We start from the raw sequence: 20180 nt of genomic DNA, 5'->3' as shown, positions 1-20180 counted from the left end.
TGTACTGGCCCTGAAAAATTCCATTACCAGTGACTGCTGCTAAGGGAGGGAGAGTATTTCATCATTCAGAAATTCATGAGCTTTGTTATGAACCTTAATGTGAAGACATTGGTAAAGTCTCTACATCAACATTTTGTGCATTGCTCAGGCAGCTATATTTCGGTTTTGGCAAAACCTCAATCGTCAAATTTTGGTTTTCCAAGGACAAATAAAAACAAACTACACCTGGGTTTTGATTTACATGCTGCAGGAATACGGTACATTTTACAGTTTTCTCATTCTTGCTAGTAAAATTATTAGCCTAAAATAATATTCTTTGTTCTTTAAATAATTCTCCTAAACTAGGAGAGGAATAAAATGTAAAATAAACTATAAACCCATGCTTAATATTGAAAGCCCACATATTCTGTGTGACTATGCATGTAACCAGACCCAAGCAATGCCCAGATTCATATAAATGCCTTTAATAAGCCAATCTGCTGCACTGGTTGACTAACTGCACATTCCTATACAGTATGTAGATGGGTAATATTGAGGCTGGAGTTTGTATGTTTTAGTCATTTATTTTTTGCCACTGTACAGGTTTATTGTTGTAACACCTACTTTCCTTACTGATCCCTGTCTGAGTTTTTGTTACTCCAGCCCCTTATTTCATCAGATCTAAATTAGATTTTAAACTCTTTGTGGCAAGGACCTTCTCTTCACAGTGATAATGGGAGGTAATGAGCACGCTTTTGGCCACTTGCAAACAGTCATTTCAAAATGTTGTTTCCTTTTAAGAGAGTAACCTGACACAATAAAGCTTCCTGCATTTTTATTTTTCTTGGATCACTCAGCTTGGACCTTTGGTATATGCTTAGGCCCAGGAACTGATGACTACATACAAAGCTTTTCCTCAGTGTCAGTCTGGTACCAGAACCGTGCCAAGAGCTGAAGGACAGCTGTCTTCTGTTTTTCTTCCTTCTCAGGATTCTGCCTCAACAAGCAGCTCTACGACATCATTACAATGCGCTATGCTGACAGAAACATGAACATTGACTTTGACAGCTTTATCTGCTGCTTTGTGCGACTGGAAGGAATGTTCAGTAAGTGCCTGTCCAATTTTTACTGTACTTCTTCGTGTGCTGTCCCTCTCTCACACAGGAGCACCTGGGTCGTCCCTGGCAAAAAGTGCTCTAAAGCACAGCTGAAAGCTTAATATCAGTGACCATTAAGAAAATTAGTTGATTTCAGTAATGAACATCCTCTGTTCTGCAGTGCTTCTCTCATGTTGTAAGCTATGAGTCTCAGGCTCTGTAAGCTCCTTCACAGCAGCAGCTGTTTTATATTCATTAGTAGGGTGACCAAATGTCCCGTTTTTAAAGGGACAGTCCCTTATTTAAGCCTTCCTGCAGGTGTCCTGACTTTTTCTTAAAAACAGGCAAATTGTCCTGCATTTTCTGCCTCCACCCATCAGTACCAGTGGGTCCTGCTGCTGGTCAGATCCCTGCTCACCAGCCGCCCAGGGGGGAGGTTCAGTGGCTGATAATGGGGGTGGGTGTGCAAGGCTGGTGGCGGGGCGAAGCTGCAGTGCATGGGGTCGGCTGCTTCCCCTGGTGGTCCACCAGCGCAGCCCCCCCTGCATGGCAGCTCATGGCTAGCAGGGCCCCGTTTCCAGCCAATGCTGGCTGCATGCCGCGGCAGCTGATAAGTACTGGCAGGCACCAGGGTGCAGCTGGTTACATGTCGCCTCTGCTGCCCACCCATCGGCCTTTTACGTATGCCTCCTCTCGCTGTCCTCTCCCTGCTTTGCCTCTTCACCCCCTAGCCCCACTGCTCCTCTGTATCCCTCCCACCCCAGCAGGGCACATCCCACTCCCAGTGCTGTGAGGAGAACCAACCCTTGGTTAGAGCACTCAGCTCACCAGCAGCCTGGCCAGCAGGCTCCTTCCTCCCCCCAGTGCCTCTGGCTGGGGTGGCGCCCCAGGAAAGCCCAAGACCCTCCAGCCCAGGGCACTGGTCAGGAGGCGCCAAGCCCTGCATATGCCAATGCCCCATGCAGTGCTGGCACAGGGCATTCTCCAGTCTCCGCCCCTCAGCTAAGCTCTGGAGGAGGGGGAGAGAAACGATTTCCAGCCTGTTCCCGCCCTGAACCTGCTGGCTCCACAGCAGCCCCCCCGGGCAGGGGCTTAGCACCCTCTTCACACACCCCCAACTGCCCGGGGTCCTGCCCCCAGGGAGCGCAGGGCTGCTCCACCGCCTAGGCACCCTCCCCTGCTGAGCACCTCTCTGGCTGGTTCGCTGATGCCCGTGCAGTCAGGTTCCCTGGGCCCTGGAGCACAATGCATCCTTAGGGCTTAACCCCTTTGTGCCTGCCTGTAGCTGGGGGACAGGAGGCAGCTGGGTTATGTCGGTGGCCAGCAGCAGCCTGGAGGTATTAGCTGTCTTTCAACACTGTGCGGGCAGGAAGGGACAAACTGCTTCCAGCCACGGGTGGGGGGCAGGGGAAAGGGGAGAGGAAGAGATGAGCTCTGCAAAGACACAGGCCAGGTCATCCCTTCCTCCTCTCCTCCCCTATGGCTGGAAGCAGCTCCCGTCCCTTCCATCCCACACAATGCCAAAAGGCTGCTGCTGGCCATATTCTGGTGTGAACCCTGGCAGAAATTGGGGGGGAAGCATGTGACCCCATCTGCCCCCCTTCCACATGTTGCCTCAGGAAGACACAGCACCAGGTACTGGGAGAGGCGGGTCCGTCCCAGGGCCCCAGCCAGGCATGGAGGGCGGAGAGCACCAGACAGGGAGGGTCAGGTTGGTTGGTCGGTCACCCCCACCCCCCTGCCCCTGTGTGAGAGAAGGGTATGGGTATGTGTGTGTTGGGGGGGGAGAGTAGGGGTGTGTGTGTCACCTCTTTCCCCGTGAACACTAAAGCCTTAAAGATAAAAAGGTAAAGAAGAAGAATTCAGCTATGCAGTATTTCTTTTTAATTGGGGTTCCGTCAGCTTGATGTTAATTTGAACATTTATACTGCATAGTTCTGACTCATTGTCATGAACTTACTTGAATACAAGTAATTTTACCAGGTGTCCCATATTCAGCATAGGGAAATATTGTCACCTTATTCATTAGTGCTCCAGCAATGTAAGATTCCCATAAATAAAGCTACTATTGAAGGCTATTTGGTAGCTACAACTGGAGTGAAATGCAGCTGCTTAATATCATTAGCCATTGGGAGCAGAGTTTTTCAGCATCTTCACTTCTCTTTCTTTCCAGCTGCATATATTATTTGAGTACGTTATTATTGGGTATTTCCTCTCGCTCCTGCGTGCCACAATAGCATGGTCATTCTTGCTTATAACTAACTGGCCCTGTATGAATCCAGCTACTAAAGGCAGGAGGGCCCTCAACTATGCATTTTGCTTCCCTCACTGCTCTGACAATTTCAGTCCGTTGTATGCCATGTGAGGCTGATATATTATCTCAGTGTTTCACTTGAGGATGTGATTATGGGGTTATATGTGAGGTAGGTCAGTGTGTTGTTTTAATAATTTCACATATGGGCTCAAGGACTATATGACATGACAGGCACAGTTTATAAACCCAAAAGAAAATAACAGGTTTCAGAGGAGCAGCCGTGTTAGTCTGTATTCACAAAAAGAAAAGGAGTACTTGTGGCACCTTAGATTCTAACAAATTTATTTGAGCATAAGCTTTCGTGAGCTACAGCTCACATCATCGGATGTATTCAGTGGAAAATACAGTGGGGAGATTTATATACATAGAGAACATGAAACAATGGGTATTACCATACACACTGTAGCCAGAGTGATCACTTAAGGTGAGCTATTACCAGCAGGAGAGCGGGGGGGCGGGGAAGGGGGGACACTTTTTGTAGTGATAATCAAGGTGGGCCATTTCCAGCAGTTGACAAGAACGTGGGGGGTGGAGGGGGGGAATAAACATGGGGAAATAGTTTACTCCACTCCTAGTCTCTATTCAAGCCTAAGTTAATTGTATCCAGTTGCAAATTAATTCCAATTCAGCAGTCTCTTGTTGGAGTCTGTTTTTGAAGTTTTTTGTTGAAGAATTGCAACTTTTACGTCTGTAATCGAGTGACCAAAGGGATTGAAGTGTTCTCCAACTGGTTTTTGAATGTTATAATTCTTGACGTCGATTTGTGTCCATTTATTCTTTTACATAGAGACTGTCCAGTTTGACCAATGTACATGGCAGAGGGGCATTGCTGGCACATGATGGCATATATCACATTGGTAGATGTGCAGGTGAACGAGCCTCTGATAGTGTGGCTGATGTGATTAGGCCCTATGATGGTGTCCCCTGAATAGATATGTGGAGACAGTTGGCAATGGGCTTTGTTGCAAGGATAGGTTCCTGGGTTAGTGGTTCTGTTGTGTGGTTGCTGGTGAGTATTTGCTTCAGGTTGGGGGGCTGTCTGTAAGCAAGGACTGGCCTGTTTCCCAAGATCTGTGAGAGTGATGGGTCGTCCTTCAGGATAGGTTGTAGATCCTTGATGATGCGTTGGAGAGGTTTTAGTTGGGGGCTGAAGGTGACGGCTAGTGGCGTTCTGTTATTTTCTTTGTTGGGCCTGTCCTGTAGTAGGTAACTTCTGGGTACTCTTCTGGCTCTGTCAGTCTGTTTCTTCACTTCAGCAGGTGGGTATTGTAGTTGTAAGAACGCTTGATAGAGATCTTGCAGGTGTTTGTCTCTGTCTGAGGGGTTGGAGCAAATGCGGTTGTATCTTAGAGCTTGGCTGTAGACAATGGATCGTGTGGTGTGGTCTGGATGAAAGCTGGAGGCATGTAGGTAAGTATAGCAGTCAGTAGGTTTCTGGTATAGGTTGGTGTTTATGTGACCATCGCTTATTAGCACCGTAGTGTCCAGGAGGTGGATCTCTTGTGTGGACTGGTCCAGGCTGAGGTTGATGGTGGGATGGAAATTGTTGAAATCATGGTGGAATTCCTCAAGGGCTTCTTTTCCATGGGTCCAGATGATGATGATGTCATCAATGTAGTGCAAGTAGAGTAGGGGACGAGAGCTGAGGAAGTATTGTTCTAAGTCAGCCATAAAAATGTTGGCATACTGTGGGGCCATGTGGGTACCCATAGCAGTGCCGCTGATTTGAAGGTATACATTGTCCCCAAATGTGAAATAGTTATGGGTGAGGACAAAGTCACAAAAGTTCAGCCACCAGGTTAGCCGTGACATTATCGGGGATACTGTTCCTGACGGCTTGTAGTCCATCTTTGTGTGGAATGTTGGTGTAGAGGGCTTCTACATCCATAGTGGCCAGGATGGTGTTTTCAGAAAGATCACCAATGGATTGTAGTTTCCACAGGAAGTCAGTGGTGTCTCGAAGATAGCTGGGAGTGCTGGTAGCATAGGGCCTGAGGAGGGAGCCTACATAGCCAGACAGTCCTGCTGTCAGGGTGTCAATGCCTGAGATGATGGGGCGTCCAGGATTTCCAGGTTTATGGATCTTGGTTAGCAGATAGAATACCTCAGGTCAGGGTTCCAGGGGTGTGTCTGTGTGGATTTGTTCTTGTGCTTTTTCAGGGAGTTTCTTGAGCAAATGCTGTAGTTTCTTTTGGTAACCCTCAGTGGGATCGGAGGGTTATGGCTTGTAGAAAGTGGTGTTGGAGAGTTGCCCAGCAGCCTCTTGTTCATATTCCGATCTATTCATGATGATGATAGCACCTCCTTTGTCAGCCTTTTTGATTATGATGTCAGAGTTGTTTCTGAGGCTGTGGATGGCATTGTGTTCTGCACAGCTGAGGTTATGGGGCAAGTGATGCTGCTTTTCCACAATTTCACCCCGTGCATGTTGGCGGAAGCACTCTATGTAGAAGTCCAGTCTGTTGTTTCGACCTTCAGGAGGAGTCCACCCAGAATCCTTCTTTTTGTAGTCTTGGTAGGAAGGTCTCTGTGGGTTAGTATGCTGTTCAGAGGTGTGTTGGAAATATTCCTTGAGTCGGAGACATCGAAAATAGGATTCTAGGTCACCACAGAACTGCATCATGTTTGTGGGGGTGGAGGGGCAGAAGGAGAGGCTCCGAAATAGGACAGATTCTTCTGCTGGGCTAAGAGTATAGTTGGATAGATTAACAATATTGCTGGGTGGGTTAAGGGAACCACTGTTGTGGCCCCTTGTGGCGTTTAGATAGTTTAGTGTGCTTCTCTACAAAAAAAAAAGGAAAGTGTGTGTTGTAAATGGCTTGTCTAGTTTTAGTAAAATCCAGCCACGAGGAAGTTTGTGTGGAAGGTTGGTTTTTTATGAGAGTATCCAGTTTTGAGAGCTCATTCTTAATCTTTCCCTGTTTGCTGTAGAGGATGTTGATCAGGTGATTCCGCAGTTTCTTTGAGAGCGTGTGGCACAAGCTGTCAGCATAGTCTGTGTGGTATGTAGGTTATAATGGATTTTTTACCTTCAGTCCTTTTGGTATGATGTCCATCTGTTTGCATTTGGAAAGGAAGATGATGTCTGTCTGTATCTGTATGAGTTTTTTCATGAAGTTGATAGATTTCCACTCCATACGGCTAAATTCAGTGCCTTACATAATGACAGGTTTCAGAGTAGCAGCCTTGTTAGTCTGTATTCGCAAAAAGAAAAGGAGTACTTGTGGCACCTTAGAGACTAACAAATTTATTTGAGCTTTCGTGAGCTACAGCTCACTTCATCAGATGCATTCATGCCCCTCTGCCATGTACATTGGTCAAACTGGACAGTCTCTACATAAAAGAATAAATGGACACAAATCGGACGTCAAGAATTATAACATTCAAAAACCAGTCGGAGAACACTTCAATCTCTTTGGTCACTCGATTACAGACGTAAAAGTTGCAATTCTTCAACAAAAAACTTCAAAAACAGACTCCAACAAGAGACTGCTGAATTGGAATTAATTTGCAACTGGATACAATTAACTTAGGCTTGAATAGAGACTGGGAGTGGATGGGTCATTACACAAAGTAAACTATTTCCCCATGTTTATTCCCCCCTTCTACCCCCCACTGTTCCTCAGACGTTCTTGTCAACTGTTAGAAATGGCCCACCTTGATTATCACTACAAAAGTTTCCCCCGACCTCCTGCCCCGCTCTCCTGCTGGTAATAGCTCACCTTAAGTGAAAAGAAAAGGGGGACTCATGGCACCTTAGAGACTAACCAATTTATTTGAGCATAAGCTTTCGTGAGCTACAGCTCACTTCATCGGATGCGTTAGCTCACGAAAGCTTATGCTCAAATAAATTGGTTAGTCTCTAAGGTGCCACAAGTCCTCCTTTTCTTTTTGTGAATACAGATTAACACGTCTGCTACTCTGAAACCTGTCACCTTAAATGATCACTCTGGTTACAGTGTGTATGGTAACACCCATTGTTTCATGTTCTCTATGTATATAAATCTGCCCACTGTATTTTCCACTGAATGCACCCGATGAAGTGAGCTGTAGCTCACGAAAGCTTGTGCTCTAAAAGAAAATAAGTAACTGTGCCTTGTTGACTGCAGCTGAGGAACAACAGAGCAGGGACACTTAACAAGCCCAGTAGCTGAATAACTATCAGCACAATTCTATACAACAGATTGGGACTGTAGTTGGTTTGTTATACACAGGATGGTCTTCACTTTGTCCATAGTAATTGTATGTACTTTGTATTGATTTATCTTTCCTTAGGGGCATTCCACGCCTTTGATAAAGATGGAGATGGTATCATTAAACTCAACGTCTTGGAGGTAAATAATTTTACTCAGGTATTTTTCTTGGGTTATGGTCAGGTTGATCAATTTTGTTCTTATTCTTTGTCACCCTTACGCTTAAGGGAGTCTTGTCAGAGTTAAGCTGGCATTACTGTCTAAATGGTAAGATAAGAGACTCCATAACGTCTGCTAGAGAGTTTGCTACTGCTATCAATTTTATTTGGAAGATGCTCAGATACACAGTGACGTATGGCAATATAAAACCATTCGATGGATAAGCTAAATTAGACAATCAGATTGCAACCCAAATCTCTTACAATTTGTCATTTAAAGTGCATCCAAGAACTTTAGAAATTTATGAAACAATTTAAAACTAAAAACACCATTTAAAATATTTTGGACAATAATCTCCTACTCCTACCCTAAGGTAGTGCCTCTCCCTAGTTCTCAAATAAGCCCTCACCTTTATGGCATATGTACTTTTAAAAAGTTCAGCTGACAGGCTCGGTGTTCCATAGTTTAATATGCGTCCACTGTCTTAAATGACTTGGAGAGAAAATGGAAATATATCCAAGGAACAAGGAAGGGTGAGAAAGGTGGCTAAACCTGCAATGTTTATCACCTTACATCTCAGGTGAGGCTTATTGTACTATGGTTACAAAGCTCTGATATATCTTTCTACAGTGTATACCCTGGAGTGGAGGCAAAATGAAAGGTTAGACCCTATCAAGGATTTAACTAGATACAGAAGAAAAAAATGTGGCAGAGAAACTTTGCCTATGGCAGCTCTTCTTCATCTAAGTGTATACATTTAAACAGCCTTAAGTTTTATTTTATCCCGGGACAGTTAACTGTTAGCTTCACACCACCTTTATGTAGAGTAGGCCAAAAAAAGTTATAGTGCAGTTACTCTAAGGACTTTTAAGAGCCTGCCTGAAAGCATGGTTTCAGTTTAAGCTTCTGGCTTGAAACACATAGACTCCCAATAATTACTGTCTCAGGTGGCGGCAGGGTGAATTTAGCCCTTCATCCTTTAATGGTATGTAAAGTGAGGTCCATGCGTTCTTACTCCATGCAAGTCATTTGGGTAAGATTAAAAAAAAAAAAAATAGGGATCCACTGAGACTTTGCATTAAGAGAGGTGTTTGAGCAAGTAGCATGGGACAAAATTCAGACCATTGCCACTGCCCACAATGCTGCATAACATAGTGAGCGTTCCTATTGGGTACCAGGAAGCAGGAGGGCACAAGCCTGCCCATTGTTAAAAGACCCTCCCCCTGCCTTAGGGGAGGATCCACAAGGTCTAGGAACTCAAATAATTATGGGGGACAACCAAAAATTTAACTGGGCAGGTGTGAAGGTCAAAGGGTCAAACAAAGGGAACCGAAGGGGGACACAAGCAGAGAACCCCGGACAGCGCCCACTGCTCCTTGAAGGTGTCAAGGGAGCCAGCGGACGCTGCCCAGAGGAACTCCGCCCGGATGCATGAACGGAGGGAGGACCGGAAATAGGCCCCACAGTCGGAAAGAACCTCCTTAGCCAACATCCTCTCCATGGTGATGTAGTGAGTGTTAGCAGGCGGCTATCCTCCAACTCCAGGAATGGCTGCATTTTAGTGGCTCCAGCTGTCTTCTATACCTTTTATGAATTATTTTGGGGTTGAAAGCTGCTACCTACCTATAACTATATCCCATTTACACTACTTCATTTTATAACCCTGTTTTTGATTTAAATTGTGAGGGGAAGGAGGTGGGGGATGCACTCTACTCTTGGTTTTGGAAGTCACTAGCATACTGTGTGCAACTGTAATCTCTCATTCCCAGTCTTGATATCACCATAGAACCATCGAAAATGCATTTGTCTTCCTCTCTTTTGGGTTCCTGGGGAGACAGATGGGCCTAGTGGGGATCAGAAACTGCTATGTGATGAGGGTCCAGCCAAATGGGCCAGATATAAGCATGATTCTCTATGGCATGGGCCTAAATCTAGTCCCACTATTATTTGGAATTCATGTATTTATGAGCCCTTCTAGAAGTGCTTGCTATCACAGGGCATGTTTAGGGGAAGGAGTCAGGCTCCAAAGAATGCTCTCCTCACCTCAAATTGGCATTTTTGGGAGGGGGGGTGGTGGTGGTGGTGGTGGTGGTGTGTGTGTGAGAGAGAGAGAGAGAGAGAGAACGGCAGGGGGAGTTACCAAATCCCTGTCCACACTGCTAGAAATTCAGCTGTTGTCAGGGAGCCAGAAAACCAGTTAACTCCTTTGCCTTCCCATCTGTGCATTTACATCACAAAATTCTTGTTGCAATTCCATATAAGCAGCTGGCCTTGGGAACACCACATGGGGGAAAAGCAGCCAGTCCCAAAGGAACAGCAGACATGTGGATAAAAAGTGAAAGGATGGGGGCTACTTCAACTATGTGCAATGATGAACTATCTGAACATTATTATATGGCTGGCTAGTGGGGCAGAGTCAGGAGAGGGCCATACCCATGAAAGGGCAATTGCTGAGAGTGAATCTTGGTGTGGGGAGGAACTAGGCTATAATCACCACCAATCACGAGAGATATTCTGCAGACCATGCCAAAGTCATAATCATTGAAATTCTTATTTTAAAATGTGGGGGTATCTCTGAGCAGTTTCATGTTACAGTTCATAGAAACAAGACCTGGCAGTAACTGAAGAATCATCAGTTCTGAGTTTTGTTGTGTGAATGATGAGAATGGCAATGGTCTATTGTTCTCCAGTCACGTTGAAATCACTTCTGTTGCTATTTAACTTTCACTCTTCTTTCAGTGGCTGCAGCTCACCATGTATGCTTAAATCAACCTGGCCTCCCTTCCCTTGTGCATGAACACTGCCCACAACGCTCAGGATTTCTGTTGGAAGCAACCAGCCACGTTTACCTCAGAATATGAAGGACTTCCCAACACAGCTGCCTCCCCTGCTAGGAGCCACAGAGCAAAGAACAATGGTTACCCAAGGCAACTTGCACGTTCCAATGCTGAACTCGAAGAAGGCACAATATAAAAATAGGTGGCCATACCCTTTAGCAAAGTGACTGGACTCACTACCTAAAAACTAATATATTAATGCCTCCCTGGCATTTTAGTTTTGCAACAAAGGTTTAACTTAAAAATGCTGACCTTTGGTCATCAATGGCATGGTAAGGTTACCCTCAGTCACTCCCCACACAATGCACATGCCTTTCCAATACTACACTGGCATATGGAAAATATTTTCCCTACCTCTCCATAGCTATAATTCCAAATCAACAGTTAGTCCTTATGCAGGACAACAGCTGTAGCTAAACTGTGACTCATAGGCACCACTGCCATCTTCTCACTCTTCAGTTCCTCTGTTCTAACTGTGGTTTCAGTATTGCTAGGGCTGCTTCTTCACAACAGTGTACTCAACCATAAATCACACTCATCCTGGTTTTTTCATGTGCTGAACCATCTAGTATTTTTCATATGTCTCAGTGGGCCAGTGTTGATGTTGTACAAGAACATAAGTAATGAAGACATTATGGATATGTCTACAATGCAATAGAATGTGAATAAATGTGTTCTTAACCTGGACGATCTACATGGGTTAAAACAGCAGTGAAGACACTGCAGTGTGGCTTTTAACTTGAGTTAGCAGCTCAAATTCAAGGCAGTGGGGCAGCCTGGGGCTGAACTCCAGCTGCTAACCTGCGTTAAAAGGTGCATTGCTGTGTCTTCACTGCTATTTTAACCCATGTAGATAATCCAGGTTAACACCACATTCTCCCTGCCCCCCCCCCCCTTTTTTTTTTTTGGAAGTGTAGATGTACCTTGTGTGAAAACAAGACAATTAAATGAGGCACCAACAAAATATGGAGTTTAACTCCCCTCCATTTTCAATGGGAACTGAGTGACTAACTCCCTTAGTCTCTTCTGAAAATCTCACCTGTAAATACCTTGTGATTTATGACTAAGATGCCTTACAACTCTCTAGAACAGACACACCCTTCTACTCCACAAACAAGGGAGTACTTCCTGTTATTTTATACATTGCCCCATTGTGTACCATTGTATTATTTCAAACCCTTCCTCAACAGCCTGAGATAACGCTATCAGTGGAACTGAGTCCAGCAACTAATTGCAAGTTTGCCTAGCTCCCGTCTCACATGGAAACTGCACCCTTCAGCTTTTAAGCTTACAAAACTGCACTTTAATTCAAGCAACTTCTGGTCTTTTACAGTCTCAACGTTGTTTTTACAAAAGTCAGTCTGTGAATGTAAGTTTTATCTGACATACTAGTATTAATCTAGAACTCTACAGTATCAACTGTTTGTTCCTCATACCGGCCTAGAGCGTTAGCTTTGGATCTATACTACAGTTTATAAAGCAGCCTTAGTCTCAGCACTGAGTTGTCAGATGGAAAGGAGCTTCCATGATTTGAAGCTCTTTTTAAAAGGGCAATTTGTCAATTACTTAGCATCAACTTACTCTGTTGTCTTGAGGTGTGTCCCCCACTGCCCCCCATTTGCATTGGCTTGTGGGTTTAAGTTAAACAGAGAAAAAGCAAGCTTATCAGAAACCTCAAACTCCTTTCTCCAAAGAGATGAAAGGCCAAAAACATTAGGATTAGCTATGTGCATAGCTACTACTGGAATCAGCTAAGTGGGAGGCTTCTGTGATTGACAGTATGCCCAAGATGGAGATTTAAAAAGAGAAACTACTTCTTTGCAACCCTAAAACCCACTTTTACCCTTTGTTGATCTTGGAAGGTGACTCCAAGTCCATTTATAAACTAAGAGGTTCCTAGGCGTCTTCATTCAATGTGACTATTTTGGGAAAAAAAGAATTTGGTGCAATTCAGATCTAAAAGAGTTCTAACTTATGCACTCTAATAAATACTTGTGCTTGTGGTTTGATTCGTTGTCTTTTTTGCAGGAATGAAGAGGCAAAATGAAAGACTGGAAAGTGCTTAATTATGCTGTACACAGGATGCCTTGAGGCTACTTATATGACAAAGGTGTTGGGTTTTTATATTGATTTCCCTCTGACTTAAAGGCATCTGTAAATTAACCCTTTAAAATCAACATATAAAGTCTCCAGAACACATAGATGGAGCAAATACAGAGAAAAACAAAGACATTAGGCTCTGTCATGATTACAGTCTGTTTATATGATGTGGTATCAGCATTCATGAACAAATCATGAACTCTTGGATACAGCGGAACAGAGCCACCAGAACATTTTAATAGAATTAGCCCAAAAATTTGGTGTGCATTCAACCATGGCAAAGGTTCGGGGGGGGGGGGGGGGGGGGGGGAGGGGGTTAAGCTTCTGATATTCTCAGACACTGAAAAATATTTTAAGTTATGAAAATAATACTGAGATGTGCCATGCAAGCAATTTACTCCCGTAGAATTACTCCTAAGAAGAAATTAGAGACTCTAAATAACTAGATATTAAGCCAGGCATGTTTCAGGCAGTCACACTCCTTATTGCGCCACATGCTGCCTTGATATAGCAGGATTCTCAAAATAATAGTGCCACAATATGCAAGAGCAAAAAGATGTGCATGTTGGAGGAATGTGTGTTTAGGGGCTTCTGGAGATCAGTCTGATTTTTATGGGCATGAATGATTTCTCCACATCATTTAGCCAATACACCTCTACCATGGCATTCAAAGACTGGTTTGTTTGGGTCTTTTTGATGCAGTTTCCACGCAATGCAGTTAGTCTCATTTAAGTTTGTTTTTCATGCTTCTAAATGACAAATGATTGCTTCTCAGGGTCTGAATTTTACCATTCAGCACCACTGGAAAAAAATATGTAGGAGCCTATCTAGTTACAAACCTAACTTTAGGCACCCAGGTTTGAAAATGTTGGCCTTTATGTTCAAACTGCTGTAAGACCATTTACGAATCCTCACCATCCACATGAGGTACTTCAATATTAGAGAAAGGTTAAGTAACTTGCCTAAGGTGACATGGCAACTCTAGCAAGGCAGGCCAGAACACAAGGGTATCTAGATTCCAGTCCAGTGGTCAGTCCACAGCCTTTAATTCCCAATTGGAAGCACACATGAATGTTACACTTTCTGCTCATTCCATATAAGAGTTATCACAGTGGATAGATTAAATCATTCTAAATTATCCAGTGAAGGAATTAAATTCCATTCAGAATGAAGAATTAAGCTGACAGACAGAACATCTTAGTATAAAGAACTTTTATTTTTTCTTTTCTTTTGGTTTTGCTTATAAAGTTCCATTAATATGTTCACAGCTTTGCACCAAAATGAAAGAGGAAAGGCCAAGTCATTCTGTGCACATGATCCACACAGCTTTACTTATGAAATACTTAAGAGCCACATTGGTTTATCCCACTTTCATTCTTCCAAAGATTAGGTTTAACGTTTGTAACAAAATGAAGTTGGAGAAGCTGGCAGGCACATATTAAAAAAACCACTTTACCTACACAGTTTGCTCTTTATTTTTACTAATAAATATTTTACAAACAATAACAAACAATTTCAATAATCTTTCTTGCATATTCTACAATTTGGGACTATCTAGAGAATCTCCAGGTAATAGTACCATACGTACCTGAAAACGTCTTAAATTTCATCTTGTATTTGTGTTTAGTTACAAAAGGGAAGTCATCCTGTCATGACCACATATTTATCCACAGGAATCCAGTGTTTGCTAGAACTTGATTTGCATTTATGTTTCGTTGTTGTTCTTTGTTTATTTTGATCCAGTAGTGTTGCAGTGTGAAGGTCTGCAAATATGCACAGAAAACCTTGCAGCCAAACTTGTGATGTTTAACAACAGGCTTTGACAAAGAATTCCATTTATCATCTTATATTTTGACCACGCATTTTTGAAGTCTGCATTCTAAACACTTGTCACAAGAAGGCAAACAGAAGCTGGGGTATTTAATGCATTTTTCTATCGATGAATTGAAAAGATTTTCTTTTGCCATGGGCGGAAAAATCCCCCATTACCTCCAAAATGGCCCTTGCTGACCACAGCTCAGTAATTAAGGCGTCTTGGGGGCTGGGGGTGAGAAACACTAAACCATCAACTAGCTACCATTTCTTCCATTAAAGCCCTGCGATTGGGAGGGGAAAAGATGTCTGAAAAGCAATAACATTGATAATCTACCAACCAACTCAACTGCTGTTTTCTGAGAACAAAGAAGTTGTAATCTGGGATATAGCTAGAACATGATAACACTTTTTAGAGCTACTCCATTTATTCCCTCCTTGTGATTGGAGGTGGAATAGGCAAACGTGGAATTCCCAGATTAGTCTTTTTTTTATTTTATTTTTTTTAAGAAGAGATATACAATGGAAAGGTTTCCTGAAAGATTATCTTCTGTGATACATAAGATAGTTCCGATGTTACCACAACACGATCGTGTTCTGAGCACTTACACCCACTAAACATGGTCATGGCATAAGCAAAATATCAGTATTGTTGGGCGGGGGGCGGAGAGAAGGGGGGGTGTCAAGAGAAGGGAAATGGTGCTATGCACTCCAGCAAGACCATCATATTTTAGTTATACACCATACACAGCCCTTAGCCAATATATATGAAAAAATAAAAATAAAGCCCCACTTTCCTCTAGTTACTTTATTTTTTAACTCTTTCCTTTCAAGAAAAGCCAAATAAAAACAGTCTTCAACACTGCTTCAGATGTGTAGTATTGCTTTCCTAGAGAGATCTACTCTTTCAACAAATATTCCCCTTTCCCAAGACAATTTCTAGTCCTCCTTTGAGTGGAGGGATGCCAGATGTCAGACTCCTGTGTGTGTGTGTGTGGGGGGGGGGGGGGGGGCGGAGGGGAAGGGGGACCAAATTTGCCTAATAAACCCAGATTTTAAATTTAAAGCCCTAATGAAAAATTAATTTACCAACTACCGTCCCTGCAATTTTCTTAGTGCCTGGACGAACGAAGTGATCATTACATTCAATCCGCCCAGATTTCCAGTTGAACAGGTAGGAAAGTAGATAATACAGATGGACCCAAAACTGAACCCCATATCCAAATACCCCTCAACTTTGGGAAAGTTCAGATCTTCATGATAGCTTTGTGGCTTAGCGCTCTCTCATGGAAATTTGCTGTGATGCAGCAAAATGGTGTAACATTTTTCTCTGAACCCCAAAAGTAACTACAGACAATTTATGAATATGCTGCTAAAACTTTTTTAAAGCTCATCCACCTATATAATTTCCCCTGACCACCACTAATTCTAATATTTAAATCAACATCTGTTTCTTTGTAAGCTACCAAACATAGGCACCCAGGTGGGAACCACAGTTAGTTCTCTCTTTCTGGCATAATAGAAGGCTACATTTCATCAATTCCAACTACATTGGGAGGATAGTTTAAAAAAGTTAACCAAAGAAAAGATTTAAGATGTCTTGAAATGAACTTAAAAGAAAGAAAAAAAAGAATTGGAAAGCTTTGTTCACTCTCATCCAACTAAAATTAAAAAAAAACAACCCCCCCACCCCCCCGCGCACACACCCTTATAAGTAGTCAGGAACACAAATGAAAAGTGTGAGAACTGCATGCCTTGCAACACTTAATATAGTGAAAAGAACATTCACACATTCTTGTGAACAGTCATCAACAGTCTCCCAACATATTAAAGAAATTGGGAAAGAATGCAAAGTACCACATGGAAAAGTAACAAAATGCATGCGCACACCAGTCCTCAGAATGGTACAAACACTGCACTCCACAAGCCTGTCCTTAATACACATGGCTCTGTACCTTCACTTCAAATCACATTCTGCTACTAACATCCTAAAAAATTCAGTTTCTTCCACACCTTTGCATGCCCCCTTCCTATTGTGTGAAAGTCAGTGATTTAGGAGGTGCTTTGTAAGCCTTCCACACCCTTGTGTTTTAAGATTTTCACCAATTTGAACTGCTTTCACTGTGAAAGGAGTTGCCAAAAAATCCCACCGCACGCACACAAAAATTACACTGCTCAGAGAGCTCCTTGAATTAGACTGGCACTTAAAGTACTCCATCCATAGGCCACAGCAAAAACATCAAGGCCCCCAGGGCAATTCTCTGCTTTTCTTTGGAGAAGTCTTTTCACAAAGGAAAAACTTATCAATACATTAATAACCTATTTCTTTACAAGTCTTTGAACCATGAGGACTCCTACAGCTCAGGAAATAAGGTGAGCACTTTATTCCATTGCTAAAGTTAAAGAGACAAGAAAAATATTGATTTTGTGTAACTACAGAGATTTTTCACCCCTCTGTCAGACAACATAAAAGGATGATTTTCAGAGATTCAATAAAGTGAAGTCTTTGATTTAGTAGCAAGACAGAGTATGTGGCGGGCTTTCCTCAATCACTTTGGTGGACAAAAAAGGTTTCTCCGTCACCAAAAAGCAAGGCTATAACATTACATTAATCTGCATTAGGAATATTTAAGCCTTGACCTCAGTAACTGAAGAGACACCAGATGAAACTCTGAGCATATTCAACCTCTTTGAATATGCTCAGGTTCTGGACTTGCCTATGAAAAAAGCAGTTTCTGCCACTAGGTTTCTTTTTGCCTTCTTTGCACATCTAGTGAGAACTCATACTTTCCTGTAATGAGCTGGTATTATTAAAAGGGAGGGAAGATCACCCTTTGCTACCTTCACTTAGTCTCATGACCTAGAAGGTGTTGGGGCGGGAGGGGGATGAGGGGGAAGAGTGGGCAGGGAGAGACCAATCCCACAAACAGCCTTTTCTCTTTTGCAGTTCCTGCTGGACAAATGAGATTTCAGTCCTCCTCAGGAATAAGTAAGGAGCAAATCAGACCACTAGAAACAACAAGCATGGCCTTCCCTCTATGGCAGTTTGTGGTATCTTAAAAGCATTCGTAGAATGAAGTCTTCTACAGATGATACGCACTTGGTACCCTCAGCTTCTGCTTGAGATCCTTGGACTCTAAAATCCTGCTCCACACCCAGCAGCTCTCTTTGTTGCACGCTTCCATGATAAACTCCAGTGATTGCAAAGCTGATGCAAATAAAGTCAGTTTACACTTGAAACTGAGCAACACCAAAATGGCGACGTTCAGACGTGTGGCGCCTGTGCGTCTGCTCAGTAAACTGACTTTCCATGAAAAGACAGGACTGCAGTGCCAGTCAACAAAATTCTATGCAAGATCTCAACTAAAGTAAGTTATGAAATCTGCCAAAATAAACTACCAAAAATCAGGAATCCAGCTCTGGTGTTGTATCAAGACAGTAGTGGTTGTCAAAATGCAAAATACAAAGCTGGCATTATTCTCTGTACTGTCTTGCACTAAGGTCTCTAGTCTTTTAATTTGTTAGAGATCACGAAGTGGGTGTATGAAGGAAGAAGTCAGGCTGCTTTGCGGCTGGAACACCTCTCAAAAAAAGCATCTGCCCTCATCACAAATCTCCTTCGAGACTGTAGTGTGCAGGACAGTGAAATCCTGTGAAGTCACTGTGCATTTTACCGATCAGAGCAACCTTTACACAAAGAATATTCAAAACGTCAAATCATAAATTGCAGTTAACATTAAAAAAAGGAACCACTTCATTCTAGTTTCCCATTAAAATACTATAAAGTTTTCTGAGGACAGCCAAAATTTGCAATGGAAATTCAGTGATAACTCTCTGTGGAACTTGTGTCCTTGTCGTTAGAAAATATTTTATTAAAATTGGCTAAAAAATGAAAGTATGTGTGGGATTTGCATACAACATGAAACAGTTGAACACTACTCGCCTTGGTTAAATCCTTGCACATTTGAAGGTGAGTTAGTGAATGCTGGCACCTAGTTTTATCTCAGTCAGAGTATACCTCTGAATGCCCAATCTTAGATGCACAGAATGCACTTCTTCAAATGGGCAGACAAGAGGGGATGCTCAAAGTGTCTTCTGATGAATAAAAACTGGACAAAAAACTAGACACGGTTTGGTCTGAGTGTTAATGGGCCGCTCCCATTTCTACAGAGTTGCATGTCTCATGCAGTCTCTGTAAAAGAGAGTTAGGCCCCACTCCCTTTTTCCACTCCAAGGAGGAAAAGGAGGAGGAAAGAGGACAGGGCAAGAGGAGAATGATGTATGGAATAGTTCTGATGTATAAAATTACTTCCCAATATGGGAGGTGAAAAGCTTCATGAGTCGATTCTGCTGTCATCCTTGGCATGTCTTTCAATGTGTCCTGCAGCATCCTGGAGGGAGAGGAACAGAGAACAAGTCATTAAAGAACTAGTGCAAAGGGTTCTAGAAGCCCCAGTGCACAGCATTCTGAACACATTGAGAAATCACTGGCTTGCAGAAGACATTAACACCCTACAATCCATATCAAGGTGCCTAGCAAGCAAGACATGAATATGTACAATATAAAGCATCCCATCTCCAACACAATTCAAATCAAGAAAAAAAAAAAAAACCCACAAGCCCCCATCCCTCACTGGTGTGGAAGGGTAAGGCTTTTTATTATGCATGAGGCAGGCTAGAGGCACAAATTTAGCAGTCCTGCCTGAGTTAACGGATTCATTCTCTGATGCACTAGCCGCCTGACTGTGTACTTAGTAACATTGTTAAAGTTGCTGTTGATGGTTAATTGATCTCATTCTCTGAGGCAGAAATGTAGCAGCCTGACTGTTAAGGTTATATGTTGTTAATGTTGCTATTATTAGTTAACTGGTCCCATTCTCAGTCATTTCCCCTAGGAGCATAAAACCTGTGAAAGTTTTAGGTTCCCTACATAGCCAGATTTCAGAGTAGCAGCCATGTTAGTCTGTATCCGCAAAAAAGAAAAGGAGGACTTATGGCACTTTAGAGACTAACAAATTTATCTGAGCATAAGCTTTCGTGAGCTACAGCTCAAAAACTGTAGCTCACGAAAGCTTATGCTCAGATAAATTTGTTAGTCTCTAAGATGCCACAAGTCCTCCTTTTCTTTTTACATAGCCAGAGTGATGTAAAGGAGCCTTATTATAAATGACAGTAAAGGGAATCAGCTAAGAAGATCTATGTGCTTTCTCACTTTTTTCCTGTGCCGAAGTGGCACAATGGGGTTAGATTACAGCTCAGGATTTGTTTTACTTATCCATTTAAAAAAAAAAAAAAAAAAAAAAAAAAAAAAAAAAAGGACTGAGGGCAAATAAAACATTTACCTAACAGTCAATAAAAGGTCAGGACAATCAGAACGAACCACTTCCCAAAGTACCCAGCCAAGTCCAGGACAATGACTAGAAAAACTGTATGACTTTCATGTGTGGAAGTCTGAGCAATTTAAAATGACATTCTACTTTTTTTGTTGCTGTTTGGCATTCTGTAATGTAATTTAAATGAAAATCCAGGATTATAACTGGAATGCAGGGTATTAGTTACCAAGTGTCTGTAACTTAACTTTCATGTGTTTAGGAAATGCTGAATAGTTATTGTGATTTTTCTGTATTGTAGTTTAAATAAGGTACCAAAACAATTGAAACTGGTGTGATTATATTGCATTATTTTGACA

The 20180-nt window shown here is 42.6% G+C and overlaps 2 protein-coding genes across 7 annotated transcripts in view; one reads left to right on the top strand and one right to left on the bottom strand.

Annotated features, from left to right (window-relative positions):
* CAPN3 (calpain 3) overlaps positions 1 to 12586 on the top strand; it is a 66273-nt gene extending 53687 nt beyond the window's left edge. For all 3 annotated transcript variants that reach the window (XM_037900404.2, XM_037900406.2, XM_037900407.2), the window contains 3 exons: positions 969 to 1085; positions 7666 to 7724; positions 10482 to 12586. In XM_037900404.2, coding sequence (XP_037756332.1) covers positions 969 to 1085; positions 7666 to 7724; positions 10482 to 10508 — 203 coding nt within the window. In that variant the 3' untranslated portion in view covers positions 10509 to 12586. The remainder of the gene's footprint in view (positions 1 to 968; positions 1086 to 7665; positions 7725 to 10481) is intronic.
* Positions 12587 to 13876: 1290 nt separating this feature from the next.
* ZNF106 (zinc finger protein 106) overlaps positions 13877 to 20180 on the bottom strand; it is a 76946-nt gene continuing 70642 nt past the window's right edge. For all 4 annotated transcript variants that reach the window (XM_043547830.1, XM_037900401.2, XM_037900402.2 and 1 more), the window contains exon 22: positions 13877 to 18882. In XM_043547830.1, coding sequence (XP_043403765.1) covers positions 18826 to 18882 — 57 coding nt within the window. In that variant the 3' untranslated portion in view covers positions 13877 to 18825. The remainder of the gene's footprint in view (positions 18883 to 20180) is intronic.

Source organism: Chelonia mydas, chromosome 6, assembly GCF_015237465.2.
Source record: "Chelonia mydas isolate rCheMyd1 chromosome 6, rCheMyd1.pri.v2, whole genome shotgun sequence".
Classification (NCBI taxonomy): Eukaryota; Metazoa; Chordata; order Testudines; family Cheloniidae; genus Chelonia; species Chelonia mydas.
The sequence above is the reverse complement of the archived record's forward strand: the minus strand, read 5'-3'. Positions and strand labels throughout refer to the sequence as shown.